Genomic DNA, 15,582 nt, shown 5'->3' with positions numbered 1-15,582 from the left:
ACAGGTGTCGGGCAAGCTGACGGGCGCGCCGCCACCGCCCCTACTGTGCGCACACCCTAACTCGCGGACAGGTGTCGGGCAAGCTGACGGGCGCGCCGCCACCGCCCCTACTGTGCGCACACCCTAACACGCGGCTTCGCATACAATGTTGTATGATGTCGGAGCTGCGCCGGATCTATCTTAATAGGTTAAATGATTGTTGCTCATTTTCAGTTCGTACTATAAGCTTGCTTATCGACTTTGTTTATACTTCTATTTATGTATATATAAAAATGACAATGACATTATTTTAGATTTCTCATAATGCACTGTATTCCGCAAGTCAAGCCCTTTCAAGTGATATATATATATATATATATATGTTGGCGTTGTTGTACAAGAACATGTGATGCGCCATTTTGTGATGTCGGACTGGATTTTTATATTGTACTTTATTATTTTTTGTACAATGTGCTAAAATCCAATTGAAAATATAAATTGATTGAAAAATAAAAGCTTAAAGATGAACTGCTAAAAGTAGGAATTGACCTAAAAATGGTTTTTAATATTATTTCATTAACGTTTACAAGAAATTTTATTTAAATAAGATAATTATAGTTTTAACTCCGGATCTGTGAATCAGGGTTGAAACCTCTTAAATTGTGAAGCTGTAACTGTGTCGACGCGTCACACTTGCAATTTTATTGATGTTCGCGCGTGCTGAGTGCGCGCGTGTTGCGCGCTGAGTGCGCGCGTGTTGCGCGCTGCGTGCCGCGTGTTGCGCGCCGCGTGTTGCGCACTGCGGTCTGGCGCGGCCGTGTCTCTTGCGTAGATCGTGATCTAAGCTTTACTGAATGTCCAAAGTGTATGTACACATCAATATGGGGTAAAAGTATATGTAGTGTGCTAGTTGCCGGCCGACCGCCCGAGCTCGGCGGTCCTGCAGCAGACCTGCGCTCGACGTCTTCATATCCTGCTGTTTTACTAACCTTTACATGCACCATGTACTCAAATATTGATGTTGTTTTATACGTAGAATGAAATTTTTCGTATCGTTCGGTGAGTCGTAGTAGTAACCGGATAGTCGACATGTTGTAATGTAGTTAGCTTTAAAGATGAACCGATGTATCTCTCGCAAAACCCCCGTGTCCCCCCCCCTCCCGCCTACTCTGCGAGGTTCTCTATTATATTTTGTACATATATAAATATTTGCAATGTCACCAAGTTTCATAAGAAATGACCGTGTAATAGTGTAAGTGTGAAATGTATAAATAAAAGACATACGCAGTAATTACCTCAATTTATTTATTATAATCAAAAATATTTACTCTACTAAGAAATAATGAGAAAAGTGAATGCGATTGTGGGCGGGTTCAGTGAACGCCGCTCACAGCGTGCCGCGCCCCCCAGACTACTACACAACACTCCGCTTTTCTACTAACAGTATACATCACGAATGCCGGCGCTTCCTCCTCTTGTGACAACAAATTATACTTCTTTAAATGAACAATATAATAATATACAAACTTATAAAACTAAACACTATTTTGAACAAACACATCATACATCAAATGTGATTTTATTTAAATGATGAGATTTAAGGTCGCGGAATATTGTTCGAGGAGCGTAGTGTGGTGAGAGGCCGCATCACTTCGCCGCCAGGAACATGATGAGTCTGCGAGCATACAACGAGGTCATATAAATTGCGAGCGACGTTGTGGTGGCGAGGGGGCGGGCGGGAGGTGGTGAGGGGCGGTCACCTGCAGTGCAGAGGGCGCGCGGCCAGCAGCCGGTTGGCGTCGCGCGGCTCGGCCAGCGGCAGCGGCAGCGGCGGCGAGTCGGCCGCCTCGTCGCGGAAAGTGTGCGCCGCCACTCGCGCCGCCATGCGCGCCTCGCCCCACGGCCCGCGCGCGCACACCCACTGCACGCCCAGCGCGCTCGCCGCCTTGCTCTTCAGGATCAGCTGCCGCCGGACACACGCATTATACCACACCGTTAGCCGGCGCACGACTCACGTGCGGCGGCGGCGGCGGCGGCGGCGGACCTGGTACGTGATGTCCCGCTGCGCGCTCTGCGTGGGGTCGCCGCGGTCGCGGTTCACGAACGCCTTCACCACCCACTGATGCCCGAAGGCGGAGAAGCGCGCAGACTCGTAGTACAGCTTGTTCACCGGCTCCTCCGTGTGGTACGGCTTCAGCTGTAAGTCTGCGCACTCGATATATTAATGGCTTACAAATTTGCATTGCGTTCGCCACGCGCCGGTCCGACATACATTTGCCGGTCCGGCATTCGCTTTCGGTAAGTAAAATAAGCAAGTTAATTGAAGCAGTCGATCGATCGAGTCGACTCACCGTTGACGGTGATCTTTTCATAGGAGAGCAGGTCGAGGATCTGTTCGTGCACGGCGGCGGCGTCTTGCGCGCGGCGCTCGCGCTCCGCCAGCAACTCCACCAGGTCGGCGGCGGAACGCGCGGGGTGCGCGCAGCCCGCCTCGTGGCCGCGCGCCTCGTGCGCCGGCCCGCGCCACGTGCATCCGATGCATGCGTACTTGCAGCCCGTCACTCTGCGCACACGCACACCGCACGCTGCTGTACCGACACGCCCCACACGCCCCACTGACATAACCTTACCGTACCGCTTGTTCTGCACGCTTCATATCCCTCATTTAAATACTAACATATTCATTAAGTTACGAAGCCACCAAAATACGATGTTCGATCGGATCAGATTGATGAACTGACAAAAGGAGTGTGAAGACTTCAGGCAAAGGAGACTAATCTTTAGAAATAAAAAGCAACCAATGCTCAACCGAGCTAATTGAAAAAGATATTCGAGTACCACCACGTACTATACTGAAAAACTGCTGAAAAAGGCTTGGGTCAAAAATGTTGTCGACATAAACGACGTACATAATCATTTTTGTGGTGTTGTTTGTCTCGAGCATATACGCCGTAAGTATTATACATGCCGGAGAGAGGGGGACGACAGTCGATGTCAGACCTTTGGACCGGCAACACCGTGTACCGACACGTGTTGCCGGTCCAAAGGTCTGACGATGCGTTATGTTTTGCTCGTTCACGTACCGACGTGAACGAGCAAAACATAACGCATCGTATGCTACAATTTGCATATCAATTTAAATCAAGTGGGGGGGATACGGAACTCTAATGTCTAGAAATTTTTAGAAACCTCTACTCATTACGTCTACGTTATACCATTACCTCTCGTTACAAAGATTGTCCTCGTGGTGACGCAGGGCGTGGCGCGGGAAGAGGCGTGCGCAGTAACGGCACTCGGAGGGCAGCTCGGAGACTGTCTTCTCCACGGCCAGGTTGCGCGAGGCCGAGCTGGCCGAGATAGCCACTCGGCAGTTGGGGCAGGTGGCCGCCTCGTCGCGCAGCCGCGCGTCCGCCAGCAAATGAGTAAAACAAGGCGCGCACATAAGATGCCCATTTGTACACTGCAAGGGAAGGGAACCACTTCAGCATTTTGCAATATTGGTTATAACAGTCCGGATGAAGGAAATGCCCAAACTTTTACTGACTAAATTATCAAGCCATTAACTTACAAATGTTATGAACTTACAGTATTTTTTTATTTTAAAAAATGATGAAGAGGTATGTTATTAATAGGTTTGAATGAGGGTGAAAAGCTTGCTTACAGCTGGTACTTAACCAGAAGATGAGACGTTGAAGTATTCAGTGTGTACATGCATGGTCTCTCACTATGAGGACACACAAGTTCCATTTTTATGTGTATGTACTGTAACATGACAAGCAACTACTTTGTAAATCTTACAATTCACTGGAGTTGTGGATTTTGCGCTAACATTTATATCACAATAGTTGTTATCAAAATCCTATGGTTTTTATTGTTTTATCTATGTATGTCAGTATTATTAAATAATCAATTGTGTTATAATTATTGCTTTTTATGACCAATGCTGAATCTTTGAAGTAATTGGTGGCCCCTTACTTATTCAAAAGATTAAAGCCAGTGCCTCAATTCTCAAACCTCTTGGGTTGAACTTAAAATAAAGAGTGCCAGTTGAAAGGTAATAATAAAGAAACTGCATCATCATGTCTGCACATTCACCACTACATCTTATCTTACTAATATTATCAATGCATATGTTTTGATGGAGGGGTGGATGTTTGTTTGTAGGGTTCTCCAGAACGATGAATGGATCTCATTGAAATTTCTAGACGGCATAGATGTAAACCACAGCCTGGAAAAACACATAAGCTACTGATTAAGTTTTTTTATTAATCCTGCACGAGCAGTCGCTGGCGACAGCTAGTTTCATAATAATCTGAGGATTTGAATATAAGTTGTTTTTTACAATTTTGTCTATGTTTGTCCTTTCCAGATCTCTTTTTTCATTTCTTAATTAAAAACTGTATTCTGTAAAATATTAATTTGTGTAACTTATAAGCCCCATGACCTAAATAATAATTTCTAAAATATATTTATATAAATAAAGACATTTGGCCTTATAGCTAACATTTTTAATGCTACAATTCAATAATCTGAGGCAAGTTAATATTGCCACTGTCACTGCACTTTGATATGTCAATGTACATGAACCTGCTATCACTTTATACTTTCACATATCATTTTTATATACATATATTTTTTCATTAAACATCAAGCTTGTTTTACCCTAATATATGTTGCTTGTGTTCCTCACATTGCTTTTACAAAAAAAAAACAAAACATGTAGAATATTGGAATGAAAAGGTAGAAGGGGAGGAGTTTAATAAAGAAAGAACTACATGTCATTAATATTTATTTATTGTAGTGTTTACTACATGTTCCAATACAAAATATGATTACCCTCTATGCATACACACACGCCCAATATAAACATTATCATATACAAATTCACATAACTCATCTTAAACATAACAACAACGCAATTAGCCTAGTTTTACCTTAATATTACAAAATTAATAAGTAACACAATTATTATTTCCAGCGTAACTCGACAACGACGTGAACAGACCAAATATAATATAATCCAGACCAAATACCAACAAAATAAACAATTTTGAAACATAATGATAGTAAATTTTTACAATTAAAATAACAGTTTTTGAAATAATCTTAAACATAAAGCTAATGGATAACGTATTATTTTAATAAATTAGATAAATAGCTGACGATCAATTAGTTAATAGCTGTTTGGAATACCTGATACACGGCGGCCGGAGGTAGTTCGAGACAAACTGCGCAGCATAAAATACCACACAATCTGTGCTCCAGTTTCTCACACTGCTCATTCTCTGACACTATTTTACGTTTTTTAGCCATAGGAGCATCATCTTTTATATCAGGACCGTTATTTTCGCTAGATGACATTGGATCACTTTCGGTAATATCTGTCATTTCTATAAAATTTACTCAAACTTTAATTACAAAAAAATAAACACTAATACGAAAGAAGGATCAAATCAAAATCAGATCAAGAAACGTCAACGTCAATATCAAATCGAATCCAGCCAATATAATAAATACAGAACAGAGAATAGGGATGGGCGTTTAGTCAATGAACTAGTTGAATCAACCGTTGATCGTACTTCAACGTTTAACTGTTGACGGTTTTCACTCAACTCGTTGAATTCAATGAAAATTACGTAGCAGTCACTCACTGGCCGTCTCTTTTCGACTCGCTCAACCAATTTTCGGCGGGCCTATAACAAATATTTGTTACACGCGCCATCGTATCGTCATTTACAATTTTTAATAAAATTGTTCAGCGCCCCTGTAGGACGTTAAGTACCAAAGAGTATATAAAATATGTTAAGTACACCAAAAAAGTTAAATGTTAAGTACACCAAAAATCCCATACTACTTTTCAATGACGCCAAAACCAGAGTGTAAAATAAAACGTCAACTACCCATCTCCGATTTTATTATCCCATTTATATACTCTTTGCAACCAACTGCAGCAAACACGCATTAACCACATTAACTCACAACTGGGAACTAGTGAACAAGGCACAGACTTGCGACAACGTATCTGAGTGATTTCGGGATCATAACGACATCGCCATAGCTTTGTAAAGCGCTTTATAATTTGCTGAATAAACAATCTACATACAAAAATATCCTATATAACATAGATATCACATAATAATATATATTATGAACATTGCAGGAGTATATATTTAAAATATAATATTTTAGAAAATACAAAAAACAATCTATTTTACTTGTAATTAATTTAATTTACAACTGAATTATGAAAATGTGCCTTTTACTAAAGGTTAATCCAGTTTTTGTGTCATATCTTTTGTTTTTTTGGTAAAGAGCCAAATGCAGATATGACAGTTCCTTTGGTGCCAGTCACATTGGTGGTCAGCGGCTGTTGCACCAGTCCAGGCTGCTTGATGGTGGGCTTTGCTGCCACATTAGGAGCAGCTTGGTCCCATTTGGATTTCCGCTTTTTCTCTTCATCACTCTCAGGTTTTTTTGCCACTCCTGAAATAAAGTCTATCTTGGCCAATTTCTCTTTCTTCTCCTTCTCTCGCCTGTCCATTTCTACTTTTTGCACGCGCGCCAACTCATCATAGTATGACTCCTTACCCCATTTCAAAGGATCATATATTTCAGGGGGATAGTTAGTGTCTAACTCGTTTATATCACAGAACTGTATGAGCTTTTCATATATGCTTGGATTCCGGAAATTTTTTTTATCTTGTATAATCTTGTTCATGTCTAAACCTTCATTTAACATTCTACTATAGAATTTGGCAATTGTTTCTTGTAGTTCCTTAGGGCATTTTCCAGGTGGTTCTGGAGGTATCGTCACACCATCTTCTGAGTCGTCAGGGTCAGACCGTTGTATTGCTTCGTCTGTATCTGTTTCCATTGAAAGTCTTCTCATGTCGTCTCTATTCTCGGCACTAGGAGAAGACTGATCTTCGTCAGACACTACAGTATCGTCGTTGTAAGAAACTAATCTTCTTTTAGGTGATACGGGTGCTGAGGAGGACTTGACCGAAACTTCTATTTGTTGGGGACTAGTGGGTGCCGACTGGGTTGATTTACTTTCGTCTTTTTCTGGTGTTTGTTGTCCGTCTTCCATGTCCTCCTCGCCTTCCGAATCAGTGTAAGTTGCGGTTAATGAAGCTAAAGCCTGCGAAGTCATATTGTTGTTGTATTTAACTATTTACAAAAACTATTATCGAGCTAGTCCCTTGAAACGATGAATGAACTTGTTTCAGTTGTTTAATTTTTATTTTTTATTGAGAACGATCTTCTTCAACCTCCTTAATAAAAACTAGGTGAAGATTATCAAAGAATTTATAAATTAATAACTACAATTAAGATTTGAATAAGACTATCCCACCATTATCCTGTTTGGAAAATGTCGCTGTCACTGTCACATTCGTGACAATTTATGTCAATACATGAATATGTCGTTTTTTTATTTTTATGACCTGGTAACATAGACCTTTAGGTCATATCTTATTTGGATGAATATGTCGAAACGATCGTAGGCACAGAGCAAAGCAAGTGCTGAAAATTCTGATTTATGTAGGCACATAAAACATCGTTTAAAATTTTCAATGTCTTGTGATAACTGACCAAAACATATCTTGTCATGATGAGAATCTTAATTTATTTTGAACACTATTTATCTACAACACTATATCTAACGAAGTATGGACTGATAAAGATAAATCTAGTGCATGGTGGGCGTAAGTCAAATTAAATGATGATCGCTCACTAGCACCCTCCTCTCAATGTCCAGAAAACGATGAGGATCTTGTGCAACCTTCTGACACTTTTTTGACATTAACTAATGACAGGCCTACTACCTACTATATACACTCTTAACTACTACTAGGACAGTTGCGCTATCTTAGAATGGATTGTTTTAGCTCACTGGTACCCAGGTCCAGTTAGTTTTTACAGTATGCCAGTTGATTTCAGTGCTTATTATTACATCTTCTGTTCTTCTGTTCTATTGTAATACCATTAGGGAACGTACCCACACTACATGACCCGTTTAGGGGGAAGGGGGAGCGGATTAGAGTAGTGGAATACTACGGTCAGTCACAGGAGCGGGTGGGTGGCACAGTTTTTTGGGACGTAATTAATTTTACTGAGAGAAATCTCGTATTTTTTGCACCTATATTCGAATATATATTAATGTGATTAAACAGAAAGTAATTGTTGTGTCCGTGAAGTAACTGTATAGCAATATATTTCACAACTGTTGTTCTTTTTCATAACATATAATTCACTAGTAATTTAAGTATGCATGCAGTCTTATGCAATAAAGACGAGTATGAGCCAATTTTTTTTTTCAATTTTTGCATGGAAACATTAAAAATCATAATGATGAATAACTATGTAAAAACTAAAGGGGGTGGTCTTGACATATACAACGAGTGGTCAGCGAAGGGAGGGAGGGGTCGATAAACTAAAAAAAGGTCACGTAGTATGGGTATGTTCCGTTATGCCCGCGGCACCTGGGCCTTAGATAACTTTATCTCTATGGTCTATATCACTCTTGCCCTATATAATCTATAAAAAAATTTACTTGACAATGACAAATCTGATTGACACTTAACAATTCCAATTCACCAAAAGTAAAGATCTGTGATGGGGTGGTGAATTTAAGAATTTAGTTTGCGTGCTTGCTAGTTTTCTGGAGTAATAGGTGCCAAATTTCCATGCTTGTTAAAACGGCGGGTTATTAATTTTCCGTAAGGAGATGGCGACACAGCCAAGCGACAGCACCGAATTTCCACCAGAAATAATACTTAAGCCCTTAGCACTTATTGGGCTTTCTGGGCTGGATACCATTAATAATGCAGTGCACAAAGCTATATGGGACGCGTTTTCAAATAACCGAAGGGCCGATCGCGCATCTGTACGTTTTAAATTACTCAACAACACGTTTGAATTTCCTGTTGTTAAGCCAAAAAGAAATTCCTACGAATGGTATATACCCAAAGGAATTTTGAAAAAAAATTGGATTCATAAAAGGGTAAATTTAATTCCTGCTGTAGTAGTCATATTTTATGACATGGAGTGGAATGATCCTCAATGGAATGAAAAAATAATCGAGTGTGCATCTAGAGTCCAGTCCATCCGAGCCGCCGTCGAAGGACACGCCACCCGGGTGGCGGTGGTCGTAGTACAGAGTGGGCTATCTCCGCCTCCATCAGAATACATGCTGGGCGCAGAACGGGCCCAGGCGCTTTGTGCAGCTTGTGAAATACAATCCAAATCATTATTTGTTCTTCCCCATAGTGACCACCTCATGGGTTACATAATACGGCTCGAGAATGCTTTTTATGATATTGCTCAAAATTACTACCACCATGAGACTAAAAATATTAAGCAGCACAGAGATCATCTTAACAAAACTACCCATCAATATTTGTTTGTGCGTCATCAATACAAGTTGGGATATTTAAATGAACTGAAGCAAGACCTAAGCACAGCTCACAAACATTACATGCATGCATACAGTAACTTATTAGAAACACGTACAGTTGACACCAACATGCATGAAATCAGAACAGTGGCTGGGTACATCAATTATAAGTTGTGTAAACTTTTGTTTGCATTAAATCTACCCCGAGATGCCATTGCACAGTTAAAATCTCATATTGAGCGTTACAAGAGCAGAGTTGGGCCAACAGAACTTCTCTTTGAACATTATGCATGGATCGCTCGACAATACAGTGCCTTTGGAGAGCTCTTTGACGAGGCTATTCGTGCAGGTCTACCCGGTATACAGTCGCAACATCCAGGCTTCTATTACCAGCAGGCAGCTCAATTTACTACCATGAGAAGACAAGCAATGCGGTCGGTTTGCTGTGACGCCATGCAATATCCTCCGCCTCCTGATCCATTAGAAGGAACAGTTGAGTTCTATGGTCAAAGACCTTGGAGGCCAGGCAGACTGAGCGCTGATCCTCATGATCCTCAAAAAGAACAGGCCGCCATCTTAGCCTTACAGTACAGTGAGCGTATGTTCAATCACTCAGGAATGATTGTAAGCTTCTTGGGTAGTACCATTTCTCAATTCAAAACATTCCACTCTCCACGAATGAGGAAGCAATTAGTGGTAGAAATGGCTAATGAATACTATTACTGTAATGATTTTGGCAAGGCTTTAACTCTATTAAGCCATATGTTGTGGGACTACAGAAGGGAGAAGTGGTGGTTTTTGGCATCCCATGTTTTAAATCGTGCTTTGCAATGTGCCTATCTTGCAGCTAAAATACAGGATTATATCCAACTTTCTGTTGAAGCATTATCTAAACATATACAAGTACCAAACAATGACAAGGAAAGAATATTTAGGAATATCATGTCTGTTCTCAATCTTACAATTCCTGCTCCCGAACCAGAATTACCTGCTTCGTCCCAAAGTAAGGCGTTAGAATTATGGCAGCTTGCAGTAGAAAAAGAACCTTTCGTTATTGCTATTGATATGGTTAATATTTCCAGTTTCTTAGAAGTGAAAAGCAAATTCAAGCAACAAATATATAGGATGGATGAAGTTGTGGAGGTAGAGGTGTATGTGCGATTATCTTATGTCACGTCACTTGAAGTTAAAAAATTGTTTTTAACAATATCCAGTAAAACAGAGACCATCGAAATTCCTATATCTGATAATGGGAACACACTCATCTCTTTGGTTGGAGGAAAAGTTAAGAAATTTATTTGTCAATTCAAAACAAACCCTAATGACAGCGGTACAGACCTCTACATAAAAAATGTTTCTATTGTACTCGATTCGGATAGGAAAAGAAAAATTGTGATGAACTTTAAAGTGGAAGACACTAAGATTGTAGAAACTGCTGTGCATCCAGAGTTATTGCATTTCATTTTAAGTCCGAAAGCTGACTATGAATTCGATTGCATTGTGCCTTGCACAACAACCTCCATTACGGCCAGGGAGTGCAGGCTCTCACTAGATGTATCAAACGCGTGTCCTGCTCTGCAGGGCGAGTGGTTTCCCACATCGTTCACTGTGGTAAACAATGAAGAGTCTCAAGTTAATGACATGCTGATTACAGTATCCCTTGTGAGCACTCTTGATAACCAAAACCCAGATTCAGTAACAGATTTAAGCTGGAAACCCGGACAGTCACAGGGGCAGCCTTTGAAAATTTCAGCAGGTACTGTAAATAAAAATTCAACTTATTCCAACAAATTTTATTTAAAATCTAACAGGACAACAAATATCACAGTTGAAATAAAAATCGTTTATATTATAGATTTACCTGAAATGCCAAAGCTGGAATGTGTTAAAGAGTTTACAACAAAAGTGATAGTGATAAAACCTTTTGAGGTGACAACTCAATTTGTTGGTATGAATTTCAAACCTATAAGCAAATGTTTTGTTAATGATGACTTTGTTGTGATGCCACAAATCAAAATACTAAGTCCATGGGACTTGCTCATTGTTGACACCGAGTTGGATGTAGCTGCTTGCTTTGACTATGGTGATAGTAAGCCTTCATCTTGTGTAAGTAATTTGGAGGTAGCAGAAAAAAATGTAGCATCAGATGCGGTTTGTGTGCGGGCAAAATACAAACCTAAAGACCCACCAACTCGAGTAGGCCTCTACAACATAACCTGGAGGAGAAGTAACTTCCAAGGTCATAGTGTAAGAAGTACTACTGCTCTATCCGGCATCCCAGTGGATGACTGCCCTATATCATTACAAGTTAATTATCCAGAAATTATTGAGTTACAAACCTCTGTTCCACTCAAGTGTACTTTATTTGGTAACACAAATACACCAATAAGGCTCTGTCTCACTTTAGAGGGAACAGATGCCTATATGTTCTCAGGATACAAACGGCTCATGGTGACAGTGCCCCCCCATGATAAAGTTGATCTCTGTTACAACATACAACCTCTTGTCACTGGAAACACCACACCGCCCAGGTTAAAAGCCACAGTTCTAGGTGAAGCGGCCAATCAGGAAGTTGTTAAAGAGATGTTTGACAAGAAATTTCCACAGAATATATTTGTTATGCCTAAGTACAATAAATAAATTGTATTTAACTGTTGATCCTTCAATTTTAATAGAATTGTAAATAGCTAAGAACAAAACATATTACTATTAAACAGTTATCTTGTGATTATTTTACCAATAAATTTAGTTATTTGTTACTTTATTTTGATTTCTTAACCGTGAGCTAATCTGCAGGCTAAACTAACACTCTTACCATGACAGTTTGCTGTACAATAAATGACAATAGCGCAAAACTAATGTAATACACAATTTTGAATATGTAAAAGAATAGAAAACTACATAATGTTGCATATGCAGTATCATATGGCTAAACCCTTAATATAATTAATTTAAATGACCACTATTTCATTGCAGCTAGGTTTAAAATTGTACTGAAATAAAAACATAAATATTCATAAAAGTTTTAATGAGATACATTTTTATATCATTTAATCTTTACGTAATTCAAACTTCTCCTCCTGTATTCCATTTGCTGTTATGATTATAATGTAAATGCAATCGCCAGTGTAAATATCTCTCTCTGCTGCACTAATGAAAACATCTTTCAGAAGTGCTAGAGCCTTCTCTTTGGGGACTGGAGCTTCTGATACATTCTGCATATTCTTTAGCCCTATTTGATTGTCGAGAAGAGGCTGCAGCTGAGCTCCGGCGGAGCCCCCGGCGCGGTAAGTTGAACGTTCACAGTGGCCGATTGGATCATAGCTGTAGATGCATCCTTTGCCATCAGCATCTAACCCGGCTAGAATATTCGACACATAATATGGAAAAAAACGCTTGTAGTACAACATCGTGGAGAGCATTTGCGCAACGGCAGGTGTCGTCATGGCTTTGTTGTGTTCATGTTCATACATCTGCATCCGTGCTTGCAACAGCCGCGTCAGTGTGAGCGTGTCACACCAGCATCCCGTCGCGCCGAGCACCGTGCGCTCCGACAGTTTAAACAGCTTCTTCTGTTCCCTGGTATAAATGGAGAAGCCGGTGCTCAAGCGTGTATCCGCACCAATTACAGCGTAATCCTCACCGGCGATGGCTACGACGCTACCGCCGTTATCTGCGTACGGCTCAAACCTCACCTGTTTAGCCCCAGGGACTGCATATTCAGGAAAGTTACTGTTAACACTCAGCATTTTAGGAGCGGAAAACTAATAACAAAGAACAGAGTTATATAGTATTGTAAAAAAAGGCGTCTGACGAATGACATGCAGAATTCTCAAGTTTCGGGTTTTGAGTATTGACTTTGACGGTTCGGTTTGACAATTTTTTATGACATTTAAGAAAGTTGTCAGATCAACTTTCATTAACGATCTCACATCGTTATATTTGTAAGAGCTGAAATTGGATAAATGATTAAGGATTTGATGATGAATAATGATGATCAAATTAATATTATACCAGAAACTTCCAAGTTTTATATATAGACAGTTACAACTGTACTGTAGGATAGGTTTCATGTACAATCTACGTAATTTTTAGTCTACACCAAAAAATAACACGTAATCAATTAATTAATTGACATTGACACTTACTATCATACTTTTTCTTATAGCTTTGTTTTTTAAAAGCCGGTTAACATAAAGTTTGAGAAAAATGTCTTCTCTTACATCTGTAATACCTAAACTCTATCAGGAGTATACAACTAAAACATCCAAGAAATTAAAGATTATTGATGCCTATTTATTTTACATATTTTTAACAGCTGTAATACAATTCGTGTATTGTTGCCTCGTCGGGACTTTTCCTTTCAATTCTTTCTTAAGCGGATTTATTTCTACAGTTAGCTCATTCGTTCTGGGCGGTAAGTATACGTTTTGTTATATAAATAGTCCTTATACTTGATTTACCAGACGTAACACAAATTTTGGTTTCAGTTTGCCTACGGCTGCAAGTGAATCCCGAGAACAAAAATGAATTTCAGGGTTTGAGTGCTGAGCGTGGATTTGCTGACTTTATCTTCGCGCATCTTGTACTGCACATAGTGGTTATCAACTTTATTGGTTAAAATATTATAACAATAAATAATTACATAATTAAATATTGTCTAATTGAGACCAATTTTGTTTTTTTTTTAAGATTAAATTTTACATAAACACGTCTTTGGGTCAATAGTTAAAGTTGGGGTAAAAGCTGAACCTTCAGATGACTTGGTACTTTATCATTTTGTCATTAATGTTTCACATTGGGAAAATTGGCATTAGTGTCAAGAACACCAGTTCAAAGGGATTTTCACTACATATGAACGCCTCGGTGGTGATGAGGTAATGGTAATTTATGTTTTTGCAATTGAATTGTTGAATGAAAACAACTGTAATGTTAAATCGTTTATTTTGACTAGTCTTGAATAAATTTACTTATTTAGTTTTTACAATTATGTTTCTAAATTTAAATTAGGCAAGTAGTCGTAAACATTTAGGGCTGAAATAAATGTAAATGAACAAATGTCTAAGTACAAGTGTGTCAATTGACATTGTATCATCATCAAGGTACACAAGTAATAGATGCAGATGTTTCAATGTCTATCTCATTTCCAGTAGAAGGGTGCTACTATTATATTATAATATAAATGTGAAGTGGACAAACAGCAATATAACTTCTGCATATTAAACATATCTGCATTTTTTGCCAACATCTAAAGCATCTGCATCTGTTATGCAAATGTTGCATTTTAAATTCATTTGTGGAAAAATACACATCATATAAAAATATATAAAACAGGAGGGGGATGGGGATGGGAGAAGGGTCGCCGCGTCGCAATGCACACAATATGCGGCTGTCGGCTGTCGGCTGCTGCCTCTACATTCATCCTTTTATTACATTATATCACTGGACAATACTTATTTACAATTTTCCAAACAAGTTGAAGCAACTGAGAAATATTGCAGCCTTATAGTTACAGTACTCGTTATAAATCTCGCGAGGAGCACGCGCAGAGTACGCGTGTAGTACGCGTGTAGTACGCGTGTAGCAGGCGTGGCGCCGGCCACTCACGTATTACCCAAAACTTCATCGACATACAACATTTTTGTCAAACAAATCATGCTCGTAAAATAAACTTTTACTACATATATGCGTGTCGTTTCAAATACGGAAATACATTTTACGTATTTGTAATTATAATAATAAAAAAATGTTTAATTTAATAATAATAGTAATTGTTAAAGGCATATTTGTAGAACAACTTGTTGCATCCCAACTGTTATATGTACTCCGAAGCGCATGAGACATCAACTTAAATACTAATTTAATTACATATAATTTTTAGGTTGTTTCAAATTTATATTTGAAAAGTAAACATTTATAGTTATGAGATGAGAGATGTATGAGACATTCAGCAAATATTCAACTTCATCATTTCATAATGTTTTTTATTTAAATACAACAAGAGAAGAAAATCTTGTTATAAATATACTATATATTTCTCAGTAATAATGTAGCTTTCCAACGGAGAAACAACTTTTATAATCAATCAATTCATTACATACAAAAATACAAATGTTTCTTGTTTATTATATAAGTGGGTCGCTGCTCAGCTCAGCTGGGGGGCGGGGGGTGCGCGGCGGGCGCGGCGGTCGCGGCGGGCGCGGGGG

The 15,582-nt window shown here is 39.3% G+C and overlaps 6 protein-coding genes and 1 long non-coding RNA gene across 8 annotated transcripts in view; 3 read left to right on the top strand and 4 right to left on the bottom strand.

The window, feature by feature from the left end:
- The window catches only part of LOC106114275 (WD repeat-containing protein 89), a 5,443-nt gene extending 4,273 nt beyond the window's left edge, over positions 1-1,170 (top strand). For both annotated transcript variants that reach the window (XR_001227715.1, XM_013307407.1), the window contains exon 7: positions 5-1,170. The gene's annotated coding sequence lies outside the window, so the exon portion shown is untranslated. The remainder of the gene's footprint in view (positions 1-4) is intronic.
- A 94-nt stretch (positions 1,171-1,264) lies between these two features.
- Positions 1,265-5,838, bottom strand: LOC106114276 (cysteine and histidine-rich protein 1 homolog). The gene is made up of 6 exons (XM_013307408.1): positions 5,173-5,838; positions 3,201-3,439; positions 2,331-2,542; positions 2,024-2,184; positions 1,740-1,942; positions 1,265-1,654 (listed from the first exon to the last, which is right to left on the bottom strand). The coding sequence occupies exons 1-6, from the start codon at positions 5,365-5,367 to the stop codon at positions 1,627-1,629; spliced, it is 1,038 nt and encodes a 345-aa protein (XP_013162862.1). The 5' UTR covers positions 5,368-5,838; the 3' UTR covers positions 1,265-1,626.
- Positions 5,839-6,188: 350 nt separating this feature from the next.
- LOC106114277 (SAP30-binding protein) lies at positions 6,189-7,357 on the bottom strand. Its single transcript, XM_013307409.1, has one exon. It carries the CDS (start codon positions 7,130-7,132, stop codon positions 6,266-6,268), a length of 867 nt encoding a protein of 288 aa, XP_013162863.1. The 5' UTR covers positions 7,133-7,357; the 3' UTR covers positions 6,189-6,265.
- A 1,193-nt stretch (positions 7,358-8,550) lies between these two features.
- Positions 8,551-12,135, top strand: gry (trafficking protein particle complex subunit 11 gry). The gene is made up of 2 exons (XM_013307438.1): positions 8,551-11,132; positions 11,232-12,135. Exons 1-2 carry the CDS (start codon positions 8,708-8,710, stop codon positions 12,014-12,016), a joined length of 3,210 nt encoding a protein of 1,069 aa, XP_013162892.1. The 5' UTR covers positions 8,551-8,707; the 3' UTR covers positions 12,017-12,135.
- A 254-nt stretch (positions 12,136-12,389) lies between these two features.
- On the bottom strand, positions 12,390-13,220 carry Prosbeta6 (proteasome beta6 subunit). Its single transcript, NM_001312850.1, is given in 1 exon segment — positions 12,390-13,220. A coding segment is annotated over 1 exon segment (699 nt). The 5' UTR covers positions 13,126-13,220; the 3' UTR covers positions 12,390-12,426.
- Positions 13,221-13,531: 311 nt separating this feature from the next.
- LOC106114133 (uncharacterized) lies at positions 13,532-14,044 on the top strand. Its single transcript, XR_001227694.1, has 2 exons — positions 13,532-13,793; positions 13,867-14,044. It is a non-coding gene; the product is annotated as an uncharacterized LOC106114133 (long non-coding RNA).
- Positions 14,045-14,404: 360 nt separating this feature from the next.
- Positions 14,405-15,582, bottom strand: part of LOC106113967 (E3 ubiquitin-protein ligase hrd-like protein 1) — an 11,442-nt gene continuing 10,264 nt past the window's right edge. The window contains exon 11 of the mRNA XM_013307026.1: positions 14,405-14,410. Within this exon, the coding sequence (XP_013162480.1) occupies positions 14,405-14,410 (6 nt within the window). The remainder of the gene's footprint in view (positions 14,411-15,582) is intronic.

The sequence above is a fragment of the Papilio xuthus genome, unplaced genomic scaffold, assembly GCF_000836235.2.
Source record: "Papilio xuthus unplaced genomic scaffold, Pxut_1.1 DF828142.1, whole genome shotgun sequence".
NCBI classification, from domain to species: Eukaryota; Metazoa; Arthropoda; class Insecta; order Lepidoptera; family Papilionidae; genus Papilio; species Papilio xuthus.
The sequence above is the reverse complement of the archived record's forward strand: the minus strand, read 5'-3'. Positions and strand labels throughout refer to the sequence as shown.

Excerpts from the sequence above, each read along its gene's own strand:
- LOC106114276 (XM_013307408.1), bottom strand. The coding sequence starts at position 5,367 with ATGACAGATATTACCGAAAGTGATCCAATGTCATCTAGCGAAAATAAC. Across the intron at positions 1,943-2,023 it reads AGCGGGACATCACGTACCAG|CTGATCCTGAAGAGCAAGGC; the intron begins GTCCGCCGCCGC and ends GTCCGGCGGCAG. Across the intron at positions 1,655-1,739 it reads GCGCGCCCTCTGCACTGCAG|ACTCATCATGTTCCTGGCGG; the intron begins GTGACCGCCCCT and ends GTATGCTCGCAG.
- LOC106114277 (XM_013307409.1), bottom strand. The coding sequence starts at position 7,132 with ATGACTTCGCAGGCTTTAGCTTCATTAACCGCAACTTACACTGATTCG.
- gry (XM_013307438.1), top strand. The coding sequence starts at position 8,708 with ATGGCGACACAGCCAAGCGACAGCACCGAATTTCCACCAGAAATAATA. Across the intron at positions 11,133-11,231 it reads GCCTTTGAAAATTTCAGCAG|ATTTACCTGAAATGCCAAAG; the intron begins GTACTGTAAATA and ends TTTATATTATAG.